The sequence below is a fragment of the Akebia trifoliata genome, chromosome 16, assembly GCF_017979445.1.
Source record: "Akebia trifoliata isolate Shusen 1 chromosome 16, ASM1797944v1, whole genome shotgun sequence".
Taxonomy (NCBI): Eukaryota; Viridiplantae; Streptophyta; class Magnoliopsida; order Ranunculales; family Lardizabalaceae; genus Akebia; species Akebia trifoliata.
This window is the reverse complement of record NC_141390.1, coordinates 24,836,544-24,857,069: the sequence shown is the minus strand read 5'-3', so window position 1 is coordinate 24,857,069 and position 20,526 is coordinate 24,836,544. Positions and strand designations below refer to the sequence as shown.

The 20,526-nt window shown below is 32.9% G+C and overlaps 2 protein-coding genes across 3 annotated transcripts; both read right to left on the bottom strand.

Moving 5' to 3' along the window:
• Window positions 1-5,345: 5,345 nt before the first annotated feature.
• Window positions 5,346-9,031, bottom strand: LOC147383018 (endoribonuclease YBEY, chloroplastic-like). Of its 2 annotated transcripts, none has more exons than XM_086429343.1 (3): window positions 8,502-9,031; window positions 7,440-7,628; window positions 5,346-6,373 (listed from the first exon to the last, which is right to left on the bottom strand). In XM_086429343.1, exons 1-3 carry the CDS (start codon window positions 8,541-8,543, stop codon window positions 6,362-6,364), a joined length of 243 nt encoding a protein of 80 aa, XP_086285469.1. In that variant the 5' UTR covers window positions 8,544-9,031; the 3' UTR covers window positions 5,346-6,361. The 2 variants fall into 2 exon arrangements, with proteins under 2 accessions (XP_086285469.1, XP_086285468.1); XM_086429342.1 differs by having other exon boundaries at window positions 5,746-6,813.
• Window positions 9,032-13,228: 4,197 nt separating this feature from the next.
• Window positions 13,229-16,963, bottom strand: LOC147383017 (protein MLO-like; the record flags this gene model as incomplete). Its single annotated transcript, XM_086427257.1, has 9 exons — window positions 13,229-13,538; window positions 13,982-14,056; window positions 14,140-14,225; window positions 14,347-14,406; window positions 14,492-14,522; window positions 16,063-16,125; window positions 16,220-16,288; window positions 16,684-16,742; window positions 16,873-16,963. Coding segments are annotated over 9 exons (540 nt in total), but the record flags the coding sequence as incomplete, so codon positions are not given.
• Between the last annotated feature and the right edge of the window lie 3,563 nt (window positions 16,964-20,526).

The following is a 20,526-nucleotide window of genomic DNA, read 5'->3' as shown; positions in this document are numbered from 1 at the left end:
AAGGCAAGCTAATGTAATCTGAGTACAAAGTTGAACTACAACCCATAATTATGAAATTTGCTAGAGAGTCCGCCACCACACTATGTGAAAAAAGCCCATATTTGACGGTCTTAGCCCATCAAATTTTGAGAAATTTGACGGACCCTCCTGTCAAATATTGAAATCGCCTCGACCCGGCCGGCCGCTAAATAGCGGATAGGGGTCCGATCTATGTATCACAGGGATTTTAAAAGAATAGGGAGTCGCCACCTAGTTTAGGTCTGGGAACCAAAATTAACTCCAAATGGATATGGGTTGGTCCACGGATCAGAGAGATAAGTAAGGGGTCAGGTTACGAGTTTCGGAAAGTGTTAGGCACCGAACCCGTCCGATCGAGATGATCGGTCTCTACTACGATCCAAAACTAACTTATCGTCAACGGGATAAGACTAGGGTCAAGACCATGGTCCAATTATCATCATCAGTTTATCTCTGGTTTGCCAAACGAATCTTATAGTTAAGATAATTACATAGATTTTCAAATTTTGCATAAAAAGAATCCCGTGATTTAATAAGGTTTACGTGGCATCAAAAATTAATAGATCAATTCGGTCACATTTTGAATAGTATGATATAAATTCTCAATGCCACATATACAACATTAGTGAATTGGCTTATTGACGACATTTATTAAAGAAATTTGATATTTTGAATTGTCACATGACGACATTTTATCAAAGAAATTTGATTTCGGAATCGCCACGTGCATCCTAAAATCAATGAGTCGACCCACACATGTTTTTTTAAGCAAACAAATCTTGATTTTTTGAAATGCCACGTAGATTAAAATCAGTGAATCGACTCACAAATTTTTAATAAAAAAACTCGATTTTTAAATGCCACGTATATTAAAATCAATGAATTGACTCACAAATTTTTTATCAAAATACTCGATTTTTAAAATGCCACGTGTATTAAAATCAATGAGTCGACTTACATACCCGATTTTGTAGAAAATCTCAATTTAGAATTTTCAATGCACACAAAAAAATCAGAGAGTTGACTCATGTGCCAATTTCATAGAAAACATCGATTTTAAATTTTCAATGTATACAAAATCAGTGAGTTAGCTCACATATCCATTTCATAGAGAAAAAAATCGATTCAAATTTCTAATGTAACCAAAATCAGTGAGTTAACTCAATAATTTTGTTCAAGAAAATTTTAATTTTCCAAAATCGTCACGTGCATCAAAATCATTTAATTAACCCACATATCCATTTTATAGAAAACAAAAATCGATTCAAATTTCTAATGTACCCAAAATCAGTTAATAGACTTAATAATTTTGATTTTCCAAAATCGTCACCTGTGCCAAAATCATTGAATTAACTAACATATCTATTTTATAGAAAACAAATCGATTCAAATTTCTAATGTGTCCAAAATCCGTAAATAGACTCAATAATTTTGATCAAGGAAATTTTGATTTTCCAAAATCGTTACGTGTGACAAAATCATTGAATTAACTCACATATTCATTTTATTAAAAAATAAATCAATTCAAATTTCTAATGTACCCACAATCAGTGAGTCAACTCAACAATTTTGATTAAGGAAATTTTGATTTTTCATCATCACCATGTACGCAAAAATCATTGAATTAACTCACATATCCATTTTTATAGAAAATAGATCGATTCAAATTTCTAATATACCCAAAATCAGTGAGTCAACTCAATAATTTTGATAAAGGAAATTTTGATTTTCCAAAATCGTCATGTGCGGTAAAATCATTGAATTAACTTACATATTCATTTTATAGAAAATAAATTGATTCAAATTTCTAATGTACTGACAATCAATGAGTCAACTCAACAATTTTGATCAAGAAAATCTTGATTTTCCAAAATCGTCACGTACGCCAAACTTAATGAATTAGCCCATACATTTCGCAAAATCAACGAATTGATCCATTAATATTATAAAATGAGAAAATCAATCCGATAATATTAATAATTAATTGGTTGATCCATCAATATTTCAAAAAAATTTAAAAATTACCATTAATGCCACGTACACCTAAAAAAATCGACGAATCCATTCGGATACATAAAAAATTATGAAGTCAATAATAAATAAATGAAATAAATAAAGTAAATAAAAAAAAAAATTATCTTTGTCGAATGATTTCGGATGCTTAGATTCCTTCAACAAAATCTCAAAATAGTTTATGAGTAGTGTTGTGATCTTGTGAGTTTGATATGTAAATCTTTCTCCAAAATCATTTTTTTTTCTTTAAGAATAACGAAAAAGACGTTAATGAAGGTGAGGCTATGGTTGATTTTTTTTTTCAATGGTAAAGAGAGAGGGAGAGGAGTTGAGGATGTTAATAGAGAAGAAGGCGTGCCTTTTTTTTTTTAGAAGGAAAAATAAGGTTGTAGGTTTAATAGTGAAAAAAATGTTACTATTTTTTTAAAGGTAGCCTCAAAAACATTTTTTCCTATTTTCAGTGGTTCATTTGATCCTTTTTTATAATAGTTCTACCATCAAATATGAGAGAGGGAGAAATGAGAGTGATGGTGGAGGACATGGGTAGTTATGAGAAGTTGTAGAGAGGGAGATGGAGAACATGGGGAAGAGAGAGTTGGAGAATAAAATATGTGTCCACGTATTTTCTTTCTCTTTTATTTATTTATTATTTTTGAAGAATGAGGGGCGGTGATCCCACGCTACTCGTCTTAATGATCTCTCATAGACCATTAAATTGATTAGTCGGTTGGAACTCGATTTTAATTCAATCGGATTTGGATTTCAATTTGATCGAGTGGATATTTTTTTTTGTTAATTGATTTAATTTTGAATTTGATTAGTCGATTTTAGTTTTGAATTTGGTTAATCGATTTTAATCGTTCGACGAATCCATGATCCAATCATCATCATCAGTTTATGTCTGGTTTGCCAAACGAATCTTATGGTTAAGATAATTACATAGATTTTCGAATTTCGCATAAAAAGAATCCCATGATTGAATAAGGCTTACGTGCCACCAAAAATTAATAGATCAATTCGGTCACATTTTGAATAGTATGAAATCGATTCTCAATGCCACGTATACAACATTAGTAAATTGGCTTATTGACGACATTTTATTAAAGAAATTTGATTTTTTGAATTGCCACGTGACGACATTTTATCAAAAAAATTTGATTTTTGAATCGCCACGTGCATCCTAAAATCAATGAATCAACCGACACATATTTTTTTAAGCAAAGAAATCTTGATTTTTTGAAATGCCACGTAGATTAAAATCAGTGAATCGACTCACAAATTTTTAATTAAAAAACTCGATTTGTGAAATGCCATGTACGCCAAACTTAATGAATTAGCCCATACATTTCGCAAAATCAACGAATTGATCCATTAATATTACAAAATGAGAAAATCGATCCGATAATATTAATAATTGATTGGTTGATCCATCAATATTTCAGAAAATTTTAAAAATTGCCCTTAGTGCCACGTTCATCTAAAAAAATCGACGAATCCATTCGGATACATAAAAAATTATGAAGTCAAGAATAAATAAATGAAATAAACAAAGTAAATAAAAAAAGAAAAGTTATCTTTGCCGAATGATTTCGGATGCTTGAATTCCTTAAAAAAAAACTCGAAATAGCTTATGAGTAGTGTTGTGATCTTGAGAGTTTGATGTGTGAATCTTTCTCCAAAATCAATTTTTTTTCTTTGAGGGTAACGAAGAAGATTTTAATGGAGGTGAGGTTATGGTAGATTTTTTTTTTCGATGGTAAGGAGAGAGGGAGAGAAGAGTTGAGGATGTTAATGGAGAAGAAGGTGTGACTTTTTTTTTTTTAGAAGGAAGAATAAGATTGTGGGTTTAATGGTGAAAAAAATGTTACTATTTTTTTTAAAGGACAGGTTCAAAAACATTTTTTTCCCCTTTTTCAATGGTTCCTTTGATCCTCTTTTATCGTAGTTCTTCTATCAAGCATAAAAGAGGGAGAAATGAGAGGGATGGTGGAGGACATGAGTAGTTATGAGAAGTTTGAGAGAAAGAGATGGAGGACATGCAAAAGAGAGAGTTGGAGAAGAAAATATATGTCAACATATTTTCTTTTTCTTTTTTTTTTCTTTTTTATTTTTGAATAATGGGGGGTGGTGATCCCACACTACTCGCCTTAATGATCTCTCATAAACCATTAAATTGATTGGTCGGTTAGAACTCAATTTTAATTCAATCGAATTTGGATTTCAATTTGATTGAGTGGATATTTTTTTTTGTTGATTGATTTAATTTTGAATTCGATTGGTCGAGTTTAGTTTTGAATTTGGTTGACTGATTTTAATTGTTCGATTGGATTTTAATTTCAATGTTAATCGATAGATTGGATTTTGATTTAAAAGTTTGATGGATTTCAATTTTCATTTTGCTTAATCAATTGAATTTTAATTTGACTTTTGTTTGATTATGATTTCATATTGAATTTTTTTATTTTGATTTTAAAATTTGATTTGATTGATTCAATTTTATTTTGATTGGTTGATTGATTTGATTGATTTTGATGATTTTCAACTTGATTTTATATTTAATTTTGAATTGAATTTAAATTGATTTTTGTCGATACTTTAATTTAATATTTAAGTTTGATGTTTAAACTTTGATTTTGATTTTGTATTTCAATTTCATTTTAAAATTTGATTTGGTTGATTCAATTTTAATTTAATTTTGATTTTGTATTTTAATTGGTTGATTAATTGAATTTTGATTTGATCGAATGTATTTTAATTATTCGATTTGGTTGATTGATTTTAAAATTCAATTTTTGCATTTTCATTGATTTAATGATTTTTAACGTAATTTTTAATTTATTTTTTATTTTGATTTTGTATTTTTAATCGGTTTCTTGATTTTTAATTTAAATATAATTTTTATTTTGAATTTTAATTGAAATTTAATTTGATTTTACGATTTTAAATTGATTTTAAATTTTGAATTTTAATTGGATCTTAGTTAAATTTTAGTTTAATTTTTAATTTGAATTTTATTTTGGTTTAATTTTTTATTTGAATTTTATTTTCCTAGGGATCAAGGTCTCTATGTTAGAGTTAGATGTTAAGGGGCGTTTTGATCATTTTTATGATTTTTGACGATTTTTCTTGAATTTCTCTGTTTTTATCGATTTGAGTCCCATTAGACTTGAAATGACATTCTAAGTGCAATGGAGGTACTTTCGAGATTTTTCGGAGGTCCAAAATTTATAAGGGGTATTTTCATTATTTTTGTGATTTTTTAGATTTTTACGATTTTCAGCGTGAGGTTGGTCACCGTGTGAGTATTTCTAAGTTTCAAAATTATATTTTTCTAGTGTAGCGAAGTCTCTAAGTTATCAAACTGTACAACGAACCTAAGCGTATGTGCTTGTTAAATCGGATGTAAGGTGTAACGATCCTAAGCGTGCGTAAATTTCTATATTGATTCATGACGAGTAGAGGGGATGAAAAGACTAGAAACAGAAGGGATCAAGTAATATTCACAAACCTTCGAGTTCTTCTATGCTCATCATTAGGAATCTACAATAGTCGGTTAGCAAATTATCGAATTGGGCAGATGCAAAAATGGGGTGTTTACAAATATTTTCCTGTAGAATTTTTTTTTGATGGCCCTGGACTATCAAATTATTGGAGAATGAACTTCAAAAAAATAAAAAAAATTCCATAGAGTACGACCGTCGAATTTGGAGGTTTAACAAATAATAGCTCGGTCCTCTAATTCACCAATCACAATAATACGAAATAATAATTAAAAAAAAATCAGAAAAATAAAAAAAACAAAAGAAAAAATCATAAAACAAGCTCCAAATTAAACTAAACAACTCAAAATTCATATTATGTATTGAAATTCCATTATTAAACAATCTCTAATAAAAGCAATTGGGCACTAACAAATGAAATTGAGTCACACAATTACTTAGAAATAAAACACAATCAAAAGCAAATGGTCAGGATGTCTTTTATCTCTTTTAGCTCTCTCCGCTCTATCGTGTCGTCTTATTTTCCTCAAGGTTTGAATTTCCCCTACATTGCCACTATTTCCTAGATCAGATACTCCTTATTGGTTCGATTTTATGATGGTTGAAAACTTCACCGCTGTGTCAAAAGTTTCTTATGTGATGTATGCTCAAAATTTCAAGTTCAAAGATCATGCCACGTGGAATCAATCACCATATATAAACCACTAGTACCATCAAACAGCCAAAAAGAGTCCCACATGCCTCATGAACACAAAACATGATTACCAGGATATCACTCCATACCATCAATATCAAAAGTTCATCAATAGAAGTGTGATGTTTTTCTGATTTCAATGCCGGAGCTACAAAACAATAAGTAGATGAAGAAATCAATGATCATACAGAAGATGGAATACATACAAAGCATGATATGTAGTTAATTAAAAAGATCGAATAATACTAAACTCAAACACACTCAATTGACATGGAATGTGCACAGAACCATTGTGCTTGAGTCACGTATTATGCCCATCCTGTAGTACTTGAGTCAGCTAGGGATAGATGGGGCTTGAACTTAAGTTGTGTTTTTGTTTTTTTTATTTTCATGTGACTAATGGAAAATGTTGTTTACTGTATAGCAGTTATGAAAATGCATATAAACATATTAAAGGGCATTAAGACAAATTCCTCAGGAGTGGATATGAGGCCAACTCTAATATCTCCACAATACTCTTGGTCCTTGACCACATTGTAAGGAGTTGGTGGCCAGTTTCCCTCCATAAACAGTGGAACAACAGGAATGCTGCAAGAATCATAAAATAAATTTTTTGAATAGCTTCACTTCAAGTATAATGATAATACATAAAGAGGTAACAATTTGAATAACTTCACATTAAGTGTGAAGGGTGGTTTTGATCTTCCATTTGTGGTATTACCACATAAAGACTTCTCACCAAGTTGGCACCTATTCCAACAAAATTTTGGATATTGTACTATAAACACAAGTACAAAGATCGATCAAGCATGCTACACTTCAGAAAATTACATCCCTAAAATTTACTTTCTAATAGACCAATCGTAGCTACAGCCCCTTGATCATAGTCACAAAAAAATGGTGGCAATTTTTTTTAAAGTCGGATTTAAAACAATTCATTTTTTAAGGAAAAACAAGTGAAAAACAATAAAACAAGTGTACTTCTAGCATAAAACAAGTGAAAAACACATTAAAAAAATACATTTTTTGTGGTTTGTGGTTAGTTTTTGTAGCCTTATGGTTGTTAGTGATTTGGCTCATTACTCCGACTTGGTGACAATTCCCTTGAACTGAGAGGAAAACACTGATCTTTAGCTAAAATGCATGAAAGAGATGAAAAGGGAGTTTGTAAAATAAAGGCATTAAAAAGAAAAAGAAAAACTTTTGGTTTGCACCTCTTTTGTAGTGACCTCAAAATGATCTAGCAGCATTCTTACTCCACTTCCTTTCGAAGTCCCAGAAGGGACAATTTCAAGCATATCTAGCATAGCTTGGACAACGCCTGCATGCCCTTTTGTTGCCTCTGACCAATATGATTGTAATATAGTAGTTACCTCCTTAGTTGTGCCAAAAAATAGAAGCTTCTACAAATCCAAATGATTTGTGTTATCATGATGAGAATAGATTAGCCAAATAACCACCACAATAGGAGATCATAGTAATTGGACGTGTGCCCACCAAGTGAGGCCAACTGGCAGGGCATACATTGGCATTTTGCCCAATCTTATCTACTATAAAATATTTCTTAAAAATTCTTTTATGAAGTAATCAAAAGAATAAAACTGCCAAACAATAACAATATAAGATTGTATTGATTGACTGTTTGCATATGCGCCCAATGAGATCAACTGGCATTTTCGGAAAATATTGTAACTCTTGCACAAGAAAACTCTAAGTTGGTAAGACGTGTAGAGTGTTGTTCCCACGTCCTAGGTTCAAACCCCATCAGGAGAAGGGAAAAAAAAGGGAAAATCAAACACACAGAAGCATCCAAATATATGAGGAAATTTGAGAAATTAAAGCATTCAAAAAACACATAAAAAGAAAAAAAAAAAACAAATTGGTAGGTACATCATCCAAAAATTTTGACTACAGAAAATGCATTAGAAATTAAAATATCAATGCTTGCACTCCCAATTTTTTTGAATACAAGTAAATGCATTAGAAATTAAAATATCCATGGACTCCCAAATGATCTCAATCAAAAACAAGCCAAGAACTTGGTACATGCTTGGTCACTTGCAATCCTGGAAGTTTGTCATGGAACCATCCATTTGAGTGACAAGCTCAACTCTAAAACTGTCATCATTATTACTTAAATAGCTTTTGCATCTTTTCTAGATTTACTTATTTACAAAGCATATATATTAGATATAAAAGTTACACAATTTTTTTCATGACTTTGGTGTTAAATTATAGTTAGGTCGATATAATGTCTACTTTCCACAATAACATACCTGTATGTCAGCAGCAGCTAAGAGGTGCTCGATCGAAGGCATGACTTCTTCCTGCAAAAAGCTCCCAAATCTCAATATCAAACAAACTTCAAATATTGAAGAATAAACAATCCAAGAGTGCAGCTAGGTGCCATTGGCTCGTGATATACAAAATGAAGTGAGTCAACCAATAGGTGGTTGAATAGTGTTAAGCACCAGTCCTGATTAAATGCAATGAGTGGAACCTTGTGTTCCCAAGAGTACATAAAGGCCTGCAAATCATAATATAGGATTCTGTCAATGACCAGAGTCAATCTCTCATGCAGTTCCAATATATGAAACTAAAATAAACACCACCATTGGTCATATTGCTAACCATAGTGCTTACATGCAATACACAGGAATTTAAATAGAAGATTATGCAACAATGAAATAATACTATGAGATTAAACAAATCTTAAAAATGTTTTAATGTGAATCTATTTCTTTTCTCATTTTCATTTTACAAAACAAACTACTAATATAATATATATATATATATATATATATATATATATATATATATATGTCCACGTCTATGTTTCAGGCTTCTCAAACGCATCATGTATCCAAGAGCATGTGCTGCAAGATCTCCACAAACTATTAAATATCCTACGGTTAACATTCAAAAATTAAAAGTCAAACTAGGGTCCAATCATCATCAAATTGCATCGTATTTACTAAACAAATCCTATTGCTAAAGTAATTACATTGTTTCTCGAATTTCGTATAAAGAAAATTCATAATTTAATAAGGCTTACATGGCACCAATATTAATGGATTAATTCGACCATACTTTGAATAATATGAAATTGATTTTCAATGCCACATATATAAAATTAGTTAATTGGCTCATTGATGACATTTTATCAAAGAGATTCGATTTTTGAACCACCACGTGCATTAAAATCAGTGGATTTTTTAATCCATAAATTTTTTATCAAATAAATCTTGACTTTTGAAATGTCATGTGTATTAAAATTAATGAGTAAACTCACATGCTCAATGTTATAGAAAATCTCAATTTGAAATATCCAATGCATATAAAAAATCAGTGAATCGACTCATACGTCCATTTCGTGGGAAAATTCAACTTTAAATTTTCAATGTACACAAACTCAGTGATTCACTCGATAATTTTGATTGAAATTTTTTTTTTACTGTCACATGCATCGAAATTAGTGAGTTAACTCACCAATTTATTGATCAAAAAGATTCGATTTTTGAATTGTCACGTGCATATCAAATAAATCTATCAACATTTATCAAAGAAACTTGATTTTTGAAATGCCACGTGTATTAGAATCAATGAGTCGACTCACAAGTTTTTATAAAAAAAACTCTTTTTGAAATGCCACATGTATTAAAATCAACGAGTTGATCCAAAGAATTTTTTTTTATCAAAGAAACTCGATTTTTTAAATACCACGTGTATTAAAATCAGTGAGTAAACCCACAAATTTTAACCAAAGAAATTCAATTTTTCTATTGCCACGTGCATCCTAAAATCAGTGAGTTAACTCACACATTTATTGATCAAAGAGATTTGATTTTTGAATTGCTATGCGTATTAAAATCAGTGAGCCAACTCATTGTTCCATTTCATAGGAAATTTTGGTTTCCAATACACATGAAAAATCAGTGAGTTGACTTGTTGATTTTCATTGAGAAAATCGATTTCTTAATTTGTGGTGCATTAAAAAATTCATGAGTTGATCAACACCAACATTTGCGAATTGGCTAAAAAAAAAAAAACCGATGAATCTACTTGATAAACATCAACACCCAAAGAGCCGGTCCATCAATTTTATATTAGTGAGTTGGATTGGTCAATCTATCACCAAAAAAAAGAGCAAATCGATCCACTAATATTTCGGAGTCGTAAAGATTACCATAGTGCAACACATACCCCAAAAACCGGTGAATTAATTCGAATTTAGAAATTAAAAAAAAAAACTAAAAACACACTTCTAATCATCCTATTCAATATGCAAGAATGTATACAAATAAACAAAAATCAAGTAAACAAACATTTCTATAATCCTATCAATGCATAAAAAAATTTAAAAAAAAATCCAACCATGAACTTACCTATAAAGAGAATTATCGAGTGTCGATTCCGTCAGGTATGACTTGAAGGCTTGCGAGTATGGGTTCACGAGGTCTGAATGAGAATGAGAGAAGTTGAATGGGGCTGAAACCGAGAATGGCTGAGAAGGGGTGGCTATTGGACCATAAATCTTATATGAGTGAGTCAGATCAAGAGGGACCATAAGAGGGAAAGAAGGTCTGCCAATATTAAAGAAATGTGTAGGAGAGGGTTGATGAAAGGGATCAAGGCGGGGATGGTGAGGCTGAAAGAGAAACCGAGAGAGTGAATGTGTGACTGATAGAATGAGGACAGTGATGAAGAAGATGGGGGCTACTATGTGTAATCGAGTGTTAATGGTTAGTCTTGAAAACTGTGAAGAAGAAGGGTCCATGGATTGCTTAAACTGAAGGTAGCAGAGAGGTTTTTTTTTTTTTGGTAATCTTTAGATTGCTAAAAGGAGTGACAAGGGGATGGTTTGTGACTGTAAAAAATGAAGAAAATGTATGCCTCTCAACTGGTTTTAATGGCTGAAAATGAAGAGGAGGTGTGGTTCAGCTGCTATTGGAGGTGGTGTGAAGATGAAAAGGATCAATGGAGAAGATGGTTGTTATTGTTTTTAATGGTGAAGAGAGGGGGAAACTGAGGGCGTCAATGGAGAAGGTGGCTGGTTTTTTCGATGAATGAAAATAGGTTGTAGGTTTAATGGAAACGATTGCTTTTGTGTCAATGGCAGCCAAAAAAAAACGTCCTCTTCTTTTCTTTTTTTTTTTCTCTCTGTTGTTTTTAAAGGTGCCTCAGTGGAAGATATCCAGTCAAATTTTTTTTTTCCTTTTTTCTTCTAGGGACGGCCAGCTATTTATGGATGGCTTTGGAGGGAAAGAGATGTAGCCTGGGCTGTCCAACGTGGGGGTAGTTGCTGTCCAATGTGAACATGGGAGAGAGAGAGAGAGAGAGAAACGTGGGGTAATGGGAAAGGGGGTGCGTTGGAGTGGAGAGGTGTTAGAGAAGAAGAAGAAGAAGACGTGGGGAGAGGGGGTGCGTGTGTTTTTTTTTCATTTTTTTATTATATATTATATATTTATATTTATATATATATATATATATATATATATATATTTAAAAAAATGAGAGAGGGGGATCCCACGCTACTCGTACTATGGTAATTCTCCACCAATGAGTCGTGATTGGTCGATTTATTTTTCCTTCCATTGGTTAAGTTTTAAGTTTTAATTCGATTTTAGATTGGGTTTAATTTAAATTTTAAATTTATTGATAGAATTTGAGTTTAATTTTAATGGTAGATTACTTGAAATTTTTATTTTGGTTAATCAAAATTTTTTTTTATTATTATTTTTTTTTTTAATTTGAAATTTTTTTGATTGGATTTAATTGTTCGATTTTAATTTTAATTGTTTGATTTTTAATTTTAATTGTTTGATTTTAATTTTAATTGTTTGGATTATTTTAATTTTAATTGTTTGAGTTTTATTTTTAGTTTAGATTGGATTTCAATTTTTATTACATTGTCCTAGGATCGGGATCTCTAGGTTGTATTTGGATGTTAAGGGGCGTTTCGATCATTTTATGATTTTTGACGATTTTCTTGAATTTCTCTGTTTTTATCGATTTCGGTCCCGTTAGACTTGAAATCACATTCTGAGTGCAATGGAGGTACTTTCGAAATTTTTCGGGGGTCTGAGATATATGAGGGGCATTTTTATCATTTTAATGATTTTTTTTACAGATTTTCAGGAATTTTTCTGTTTTCATCGATTTGGGTCCCGTTAGACTCGAAATCACCTTTTGAGTGTAATGGAGGTACTTTCGAGACTTTTCGGAGATATTAAATTTATGAAGTATATTTTTATCATTTTTGTGATTTTTACAGATTTTTACAAATTTCTCTATTTTCATCGATTTGGGTCTCGTTAGACTCGAAATCACCTTTTGAGTGCAATGGAGGTACTTTCGAGACTTTTCGGTGATCCAAAATTTATGAAGGGTATTTTCGTCATTTTTGTGATTTTTATAGATTTTAAGGAATTTCAGCGTGAGGTTTCTTTCAATCCCTGTGTGATTATTTCTAAGTCTCAAATCCATATTTTTCTTAGCGTAGCGAGGTCTCTAAGTTATCGAACTGTGTAGCGAACCTATGCGTACGTGCTTGCTAAGTCGAGTGTAAAATGTAACGATCCTAAGCGTGCGTAACTTTCTATGTTGAATCGTGACGAGTAGGGGGATGAAAAGACACTAGAAACAGAAGGAATCAAGCAGTACTCACAAGCCTTCAACTTCTTTTATATTTATCATTAGGCATCCACCAAAATCGGGTGACGAATTGTCGAATTAAGCAGGTGCTAAAATGGGGTGTCTACACAATGTTAGTGGTTTACAAAAAAACGTTGTCATAAATTTTGTCACTTATTGTCCCATGAACCATCCCTTATATATAAACTTTTTAGACAGTAAAATAATTTTAAAAAATGATAGAAAATCCACATAAAATGCAGAAGCTACAAATAACAACTTCTATTTTATTAATTTTAAAAGTTGAAACAAGAAATGAAGCACTTACCTACAAGGGTGATTGTAAGAAATCCCTGTAACCAAGCTGGCATGAGAATTGCAAATTTCAACAGAAAATAGTAGCACAAGCCATGAAGTCAACAAATGAAAAGTACGTATGCTTTCTGGTGGTAATAATCTTAAAGAGGTGGGGAAGGGAAGAAGAGGGGAGGGGGTAGCTTGGAAAAATAACTCAGCTGAACACAACCATGAGGTTGTGGATTCAAGTCCAACTTACCCACCACACACACACAGAATTAACAAGCCTACCTCATAGCGTTCTTGTTCAGAAAGTGGATCCATCCTTTGGTAGAAGAACCCAATGTAGTCCAAATAGGACCTCAATGGATGACTAGCTATACCTACATGACATGAACACCCATTAGACACATTCCTAGACTTCTACACATACCAATTAGGCATAGTGCATGACATTTAAAAACAAAATTGTATATACGAACTGCTGAATTAACAGTTATAACATTTTTTAAATACTAAATAGTATTAGCACAAAAAAAATGCATGAGAAAAATACCAATGAAATTTTCTGACGACTATGCACTACTATCAAGAAACAAGGGATGTAAAGGGAGAAGGAATGCAGCTCAAGCCACAACACAAACTGTTTCCTGGAATTTGATTTTTCTTTTAATAGGGTATAATAATAACACATACTTTAAAGAGAAAATGGGCTTTAGTCAACTAAAACCTCCCCCATAATGTGGTCACACCAATCAGTGTCAGATCTTGATCATGGCCATGCACACGACATATGTGTACTAGACACAACAGAGATGAATCTCACATTGATAAATCCATGGCGCATTGTTAAATAGTCCACCTTTGTTACCAAACCGAAAAATTGCCTAAAGAAAGCAACCTGCCAATTTTGAGAGTAAAAAGTTTGAGAATTTTCTTAAATCACTCCATGGGATCAACAAAACAAATAAGAATGAATCTTACAATCAATCTTAGCCCTGGTGTTCTAGAAAACCCAGTGTGACACCTCACGAAGGAAGTTTGATGAGTAAACCTAAATCTTGCAGGATCTAGAAGGGCAAAGATCGAACTCAGTTAGATCACTAGAACAACAACAACAACAACAACAACAAAAATGCATGATTTTGGTGAAATTTGCACTTTATTTTACAATCCAAATGAGAAAGATACCATTTGTGCATTGATAATCCAAGGGAGTAGTCTCAATTCCCATGACTTCCATTTCTTCATCTGGTGACGACATCCATACGATTTAGCACACAAAATATGGATTTGAGATATGGGCATAGGTTAAAAAGTTAGAAGGTTTGCTTACTTTTGCTTGTCCAAGAGCCATGGTGATGACACTGTAGAGAACACAGAAAACGGTGAGGACGAAGATATATATGTGTAATTTATGGACCCCTGACTGTGAAATCAATGGGACTTTGTTCTAACACGAACGACGAACAATCACAAGTTAGTGCTAGAAAAAGAAAAATAGAACATATGAGATTATAATAATCAAATTGTAATATGCTTGCATATATGAAATTAAACTAAATGATAAGGACCCTATCGATTACCAATCTGCACGCTTTCAAGGCGGCCATTTGGGTGGCGTCTATATGATCCATTGGAGTGCACCATATGACTTAACCACTATATTCTGAGATTGGGCACTCAAACACGAGTTTCTTAACTCTGAATACTCAGAAAAACAGAACATGAGGGCCCAATCAAAGGAATGGAGACATTAATTACATATTGGACGCAATAGTCCCCTCCAGTGGCAGCAACTAATGATCGATGCCATACCATATCTTGGGCCAGCCATAGTAATTTTCTTCTGTCATCACCATCACCATCACCACCACCACCACCACCACCACCCTTTTTGCTATCTTCATCATAAGTTTACTTCTTACATGGAAGCATGGTGTCTCCAACTTTAGCAGGTACACATATCTTAGATATGGGTTTTGTACCAACAGTAAGTAGTAGTGATATGAAGCCTTTCAGTTATATGTAATAACTGTAAGCTGGGGTTTAATGGGACACCCACCTTTACTATTAATAAAGATCTTTAAAACGAGAATAATGCATATTACAATTTTTTTTAGATGTTGGCAAGGTGCTTCAATGACCTAAAGCGTGAATTTCAATGTGTAAGCCCCAAGAGCATACTGTTTTAAATGAACATTAAAGATAAGCAGATAAAAGAATAAGTTTAATTACTTAGCAAACAAAAGAAAGAAATTGGTTAAAGAGTGAAATTTAGGAAACCTTTAGAAGAAGGTGCTAGCTTGCCAAGTTGGTTAAATGTTTGTGCGCGTTGATACCATGACCTGGGTTCAAAACGAACCTTTACCTACTAATTGCTAACCATTAATCTCTCTTGCCTAGCAAGACAAGTAGGAAAAACTTTGGAAAAGAATTGTCCATTACATATGAGGTAAAGTGATGCAATGGTTTATGTTATTTAGTCTACAATGGGACTTAGCATACTTCATAGGATAGGGGAAACTAAAAATAAATACAGAACATTAAATTGTACTATATAAGCTAAAATAACCCCTAACACGACGCAACAAAGCTATCTTTTTCATTTTACATGAATTATATTTTATTTTCAAAAAAGTGTTTAGAAAGGTGAAATGAGAAAATGGACGCCAAAATGGGAATCAACAGTAGGATTTGAGACCAAAAAAGAATGCCACTTTCACTATCCTTGGTCACCATAACTTCGAAGAAGTTGTCCTTCTATGTAATTTTCCCAAGAATTACAAAAACATATCAAGCATGAGAAGCAAAAGCTTACCAACATGTATAAGTACATATATGAGAAGCAAATAGAGAAAATAATGCTGTGATCTCATATTAGGTCAAAGTGGTACAAGAACTTACGTTATACAAATCAATCACCAATTCATCAGGGTTAGGTGAAAAGGCACTGTTAACATACACGAACTGTTGAGTGAAGGAAAATTAGTTAGAATCAGAATAGGTGATTGGTATGCTACATTTCCAGGAAAAACAAAAGAGAGGAAAAAAAAAACATTACCAATGTGTCTCTATGAATTTGACGGCAAAGAAATTCAATTACTTTGGCAAACTTGTCCGATCTCGCTATCTACCAATCCAATAGTTATTATCAAGCATTAGCACATTATTAATGAAATTTCTAATGATCCAGTCTGGAAGATTTTCAAGATCAATTTAAACTGAACAGCTAATTGCCACAATCGGATTAATTAACTATTTTTTTAATCTAATCAAGGTTAGCATTCTAAAATTTTCTTCAGCATTAAAGTGAATAATGAAACTTTGTTGGAATCTATCCAAGGTTTTCGATTGTTACAACTTGCAACTATCAAATCAAGAAATAAAGGATTCTAGGTTCCAAAATTAAGTTCAAGCATCCCCAAATCTCAGACAATTTAAGAAAATTGGAAGCAAAAGTAAACCTCAATCATGAATCATGATGATATACAGCCAAATATGAATTTGGAAAGGAAGAATAAATACCTTGAACTTGGCTTGCTTAAGTATCGGAACATCTCCAGTTACCCTCAGATGAATAACCACTATAGGAAAAATCAAAAACAAATTGATACCTCTATTAACAAACTTAAAAAAACATGAAACCCTAAACCTAATCTTGAGATCAAACAAAGAAGAGATATGAAGGGGTTTGTCAATGGATGAGAGACAAACCTTTGCAAACTGAAGTCGATAGGTCACTTCGAGCTATCAGAGACAAGTAGCGATGAGATATAGATCTACATGAGTACAAAGAGAACGAGGATCAGATCTAGATCAAGATCGATCGATCAAATAGAGTGGGAGATGAGATCTATTGAGGGAGACAGATTGAGAAATCGATCGATTGATCAGATAGAGGAGAATATAAGATCGATCGAGAGAGAGATAAAGAAGATGATCGATTGATTGAGAGACTGTGAAAGAGAGATGGAGAGATTGATCAATCGAGAGAGAGACTGTGAGAGAAAGAGAGAGAGAGAGACAAAGACAGAGACAGTATAGTGCGAGACAGAGAGAGAGAGAGATACAATGAGAGAGACAGTGAGAGAGACATGAGATCGAAAGAGAGACTGTGAGAGTGAGACTGGAAACGTGGTCCACAGGCCGTGGTTTTTGAGTTTTAAAATTTGTCGGGCTAGGCCTAACAAATTTTTTGATTAAAATTTGGAATTTTCACATAGTGCCATGTTTCTCTTCCTCCAAATGAGTTAACAATTTGCTACAAATTCCTTGCATCAATGGTTCCAAGACCAAGGAATAGAATGTCACCCAACAAACGCTTACCTAGCAACATGAAATCTGATTCAATTATAACCATTATGTTATGCAAATTGAAATCCTCTAGAGCATGAAAAATGACCCAGCATTTAATATTGTATGTGGCAAGACCGAAAAAATAGTTTGCCGTTTGGATCAAATTGCCATCCTCATCCCTCAAATTTTTTATTACTCCTAGATCTTTAGAGCCACTTAAGCAACCCCAGAATTTGTTGTTCCTAGGCACAGGCCATGTATGCTTCCAGGTTCATTGATCGTGTAGTCCAGGCAAAAAGCTTGCCCAAAAATACCTTTGGATTAATTTCGGATGACAAGTAGACCCTTAACATGGAACATGCCTTATAATTACAAAAGGGTGATGAAAATCACTGAGAGTTTTGTGCATGAACAATACATTGACTAAGTCCTCATATTTTTGTTTTTTTTTTTGTTTTTTGCTAAATTAGCATAATTGAATTGAAAAAGACAATTGTATGATCGGTTGTAAATCTTGCCAAATAAATGCAGAGATTAAGATGTGAACCAAGACTTTGGGCAAGTCGGATTCGTTCCACAAGGACAACTTGGATTCAAATGTTCAATCGGTTAAAATAAAAAACAAAGTTAGAAACAGATTGATTTTAAAACATAATTGATTTGTTGCATAAATGAAATGAAAATTACTTGAAATTGAAATTAAAAACATAAAAGAAAGATTGAAAATTTAAGAGAGAGGAGATTAAAGAAGTCAAGTAAGCTTTTGCAATAAATCCATAATTGAAATCGCCTCGACCCTTTTTCACTAAATAGTGGATAGGGGTCCGATTTGTAAATGGGGGACTTTTGAAAAATGGGAGTCGCCACCTAGTTTAGGTCTAGGAACCATAAATAACTCCAAATGGATATTGGTCGATCCACGGATCAGAAATATGGGTAAGGGGTCAGATTACGGGTTTCAAAAGATGTTAGGCACCGAACCCGCCCGATCAAAATGATCGGTCTCTACTACAATCCAAAATCATCCTATGGTCAACATACAGAGACTACAGTCAAGGTCACAGTCCAATCATCATCATCAATTTATGTTGGGTTTGCCAAGCAAATCCTATGGCTAAAATTGTCCCAACTGTTACATGATCATTCCTTGAATTCCATAATATATGGAAGGGTTTAAAAAAGCCCTAATCAGCTCCATGATCTAAAATCAATTAAGAGATCCTACCTGCAAGTATTTCTCAAACGGTCCAAAATAGAAATTGTCAAATTAGAGCTTAGGACCTCCAAGTTGGAATTTGAAGTTTCTCAAATTAGAATTCCAAAAAATATGCGTTGAATTCCCAAATTAGAAATTTCAAAAGATATATTTTCTAAAATAAAAAGTTTCAAAAAATGTAAATTTCTAAATTAGAAATTCTCAACTTTCCATGAAGGTGAACCTTCTAAATATAAAGGCGCAGAATCTTCTAAATTGGGAAATTGATAAAATATGAAATTCCTAGAATAGAAATTTACCAGTATGTGTCTTTCCCAAAATAGAAAATTACGCAATCTCCTATTAGAAGGTTTCCAAATAGGAATTTCCAATAACCTGCAAATAATTTCTGAAAGGGGAATTGCATGAAAATGAATGCCCAAATTGGAAGGTTATGGATTTGCCAAGTAATCACCAAATTGGAAATTTGCCAAAAACAAAAAATCCAGGATATCGTATTTACCAAATTAGAGATTGACAAATATCACTGCATAAAATTTTCAAATTTGAAATAAAATCCATAAGAAAATTTCCATATTCATCAAATCCTTAAACTAACCAAAACAAGCATGCATATATGATTTTTGATTTTATCCAAATAGCTATCATTCGACAATACACATGTTTGCCAAGTCAATGAGTATACTAATCACCTGGAAAAATTCTAAACTCACCACCAATTCATCACAAATCAATTGCAAAAATCATATGGAACCATCATGTTTAAATGCAAAGACCGTCTCATCACAAACTCATAAGAAAGATACACAAATAATATTCCTCTAATCCTAGCAATATGAAATAAAAAAAATGCATAAAAAAATAAAGAAAATATACAAAATAAATATTCGACAAACCCTATTGATATGCAAAACACGAACAAAACCTATATAAAAATATGTAAGAAAATTTTCTCTAATCCTATTGATATGCAATAATAACTAAAAAAATATAAAAAATAAAATACAAAAAACGTAGTATCCTAATACTATTAGCATGCAAAAAGATCATGAATAAAAAAAACGAATAAAACATGAAAAATATTACACACAAAAGTTATCTTAACCTTATCAATATGAAAACGTAAGAACTTACATAAAATTAAAAGAAAAAACTATCGGATCCTATTCGATATGCAAGAATAACTAAAAATAAAGGTAAACTTACCTAAAGGAAAGATGATAGAAGTCGATCCCTTCAGGCACAACCCGAAAACTTGTGAGCATTGATGTCGTGGAGGAGGCGAGTTGGGGCGCTGGATATCATAGTTACGAGTCGAAACAAGGGTCGGGCAGCAAGAACGTGACAAAGGGCTGGCTGGGCGTGCTGTGGACAGAGAGAGGTTGATGGAGAAAACGTAGGTGTTGCAGCGATATGAGAAAGGTGAGGAACGTGAAAAAGAAGGGCAAAGACGTGCAGGGAGATGGGCTGAGATGATAGGGAAGTAGGTTGGGTGTCGGTACATCAACCAACACGGAGAAGACGTTTTTTATTTTTTAAGCAGAGAGAGAGAGATGGCTGAGCGTTGGGCGGCAATGTTAGGGCGTTGCAGAGAGGGAGGACACGAAAGAGAAGTGAAGAAGATGAGTTGCAGGTCCTATGGGGTATTGCAGAAAGGTGGGACGTGAGAGAGGGGGGAGTGAACTAGCTGCTGTGTTGTTGGGCAGCAAGGATTAGAGACAGAGGAGGGTTGGGGCATTGGCCATGGTAGAATATGAGTGAGAATTAAAGATGGAGTGAATGTAGAGGGCTAGTTTTAATGGTGGAGAGGTGGGGCTGCTGTGTTACAGATGAGTGGAAGGGATGAAATGCAGTGG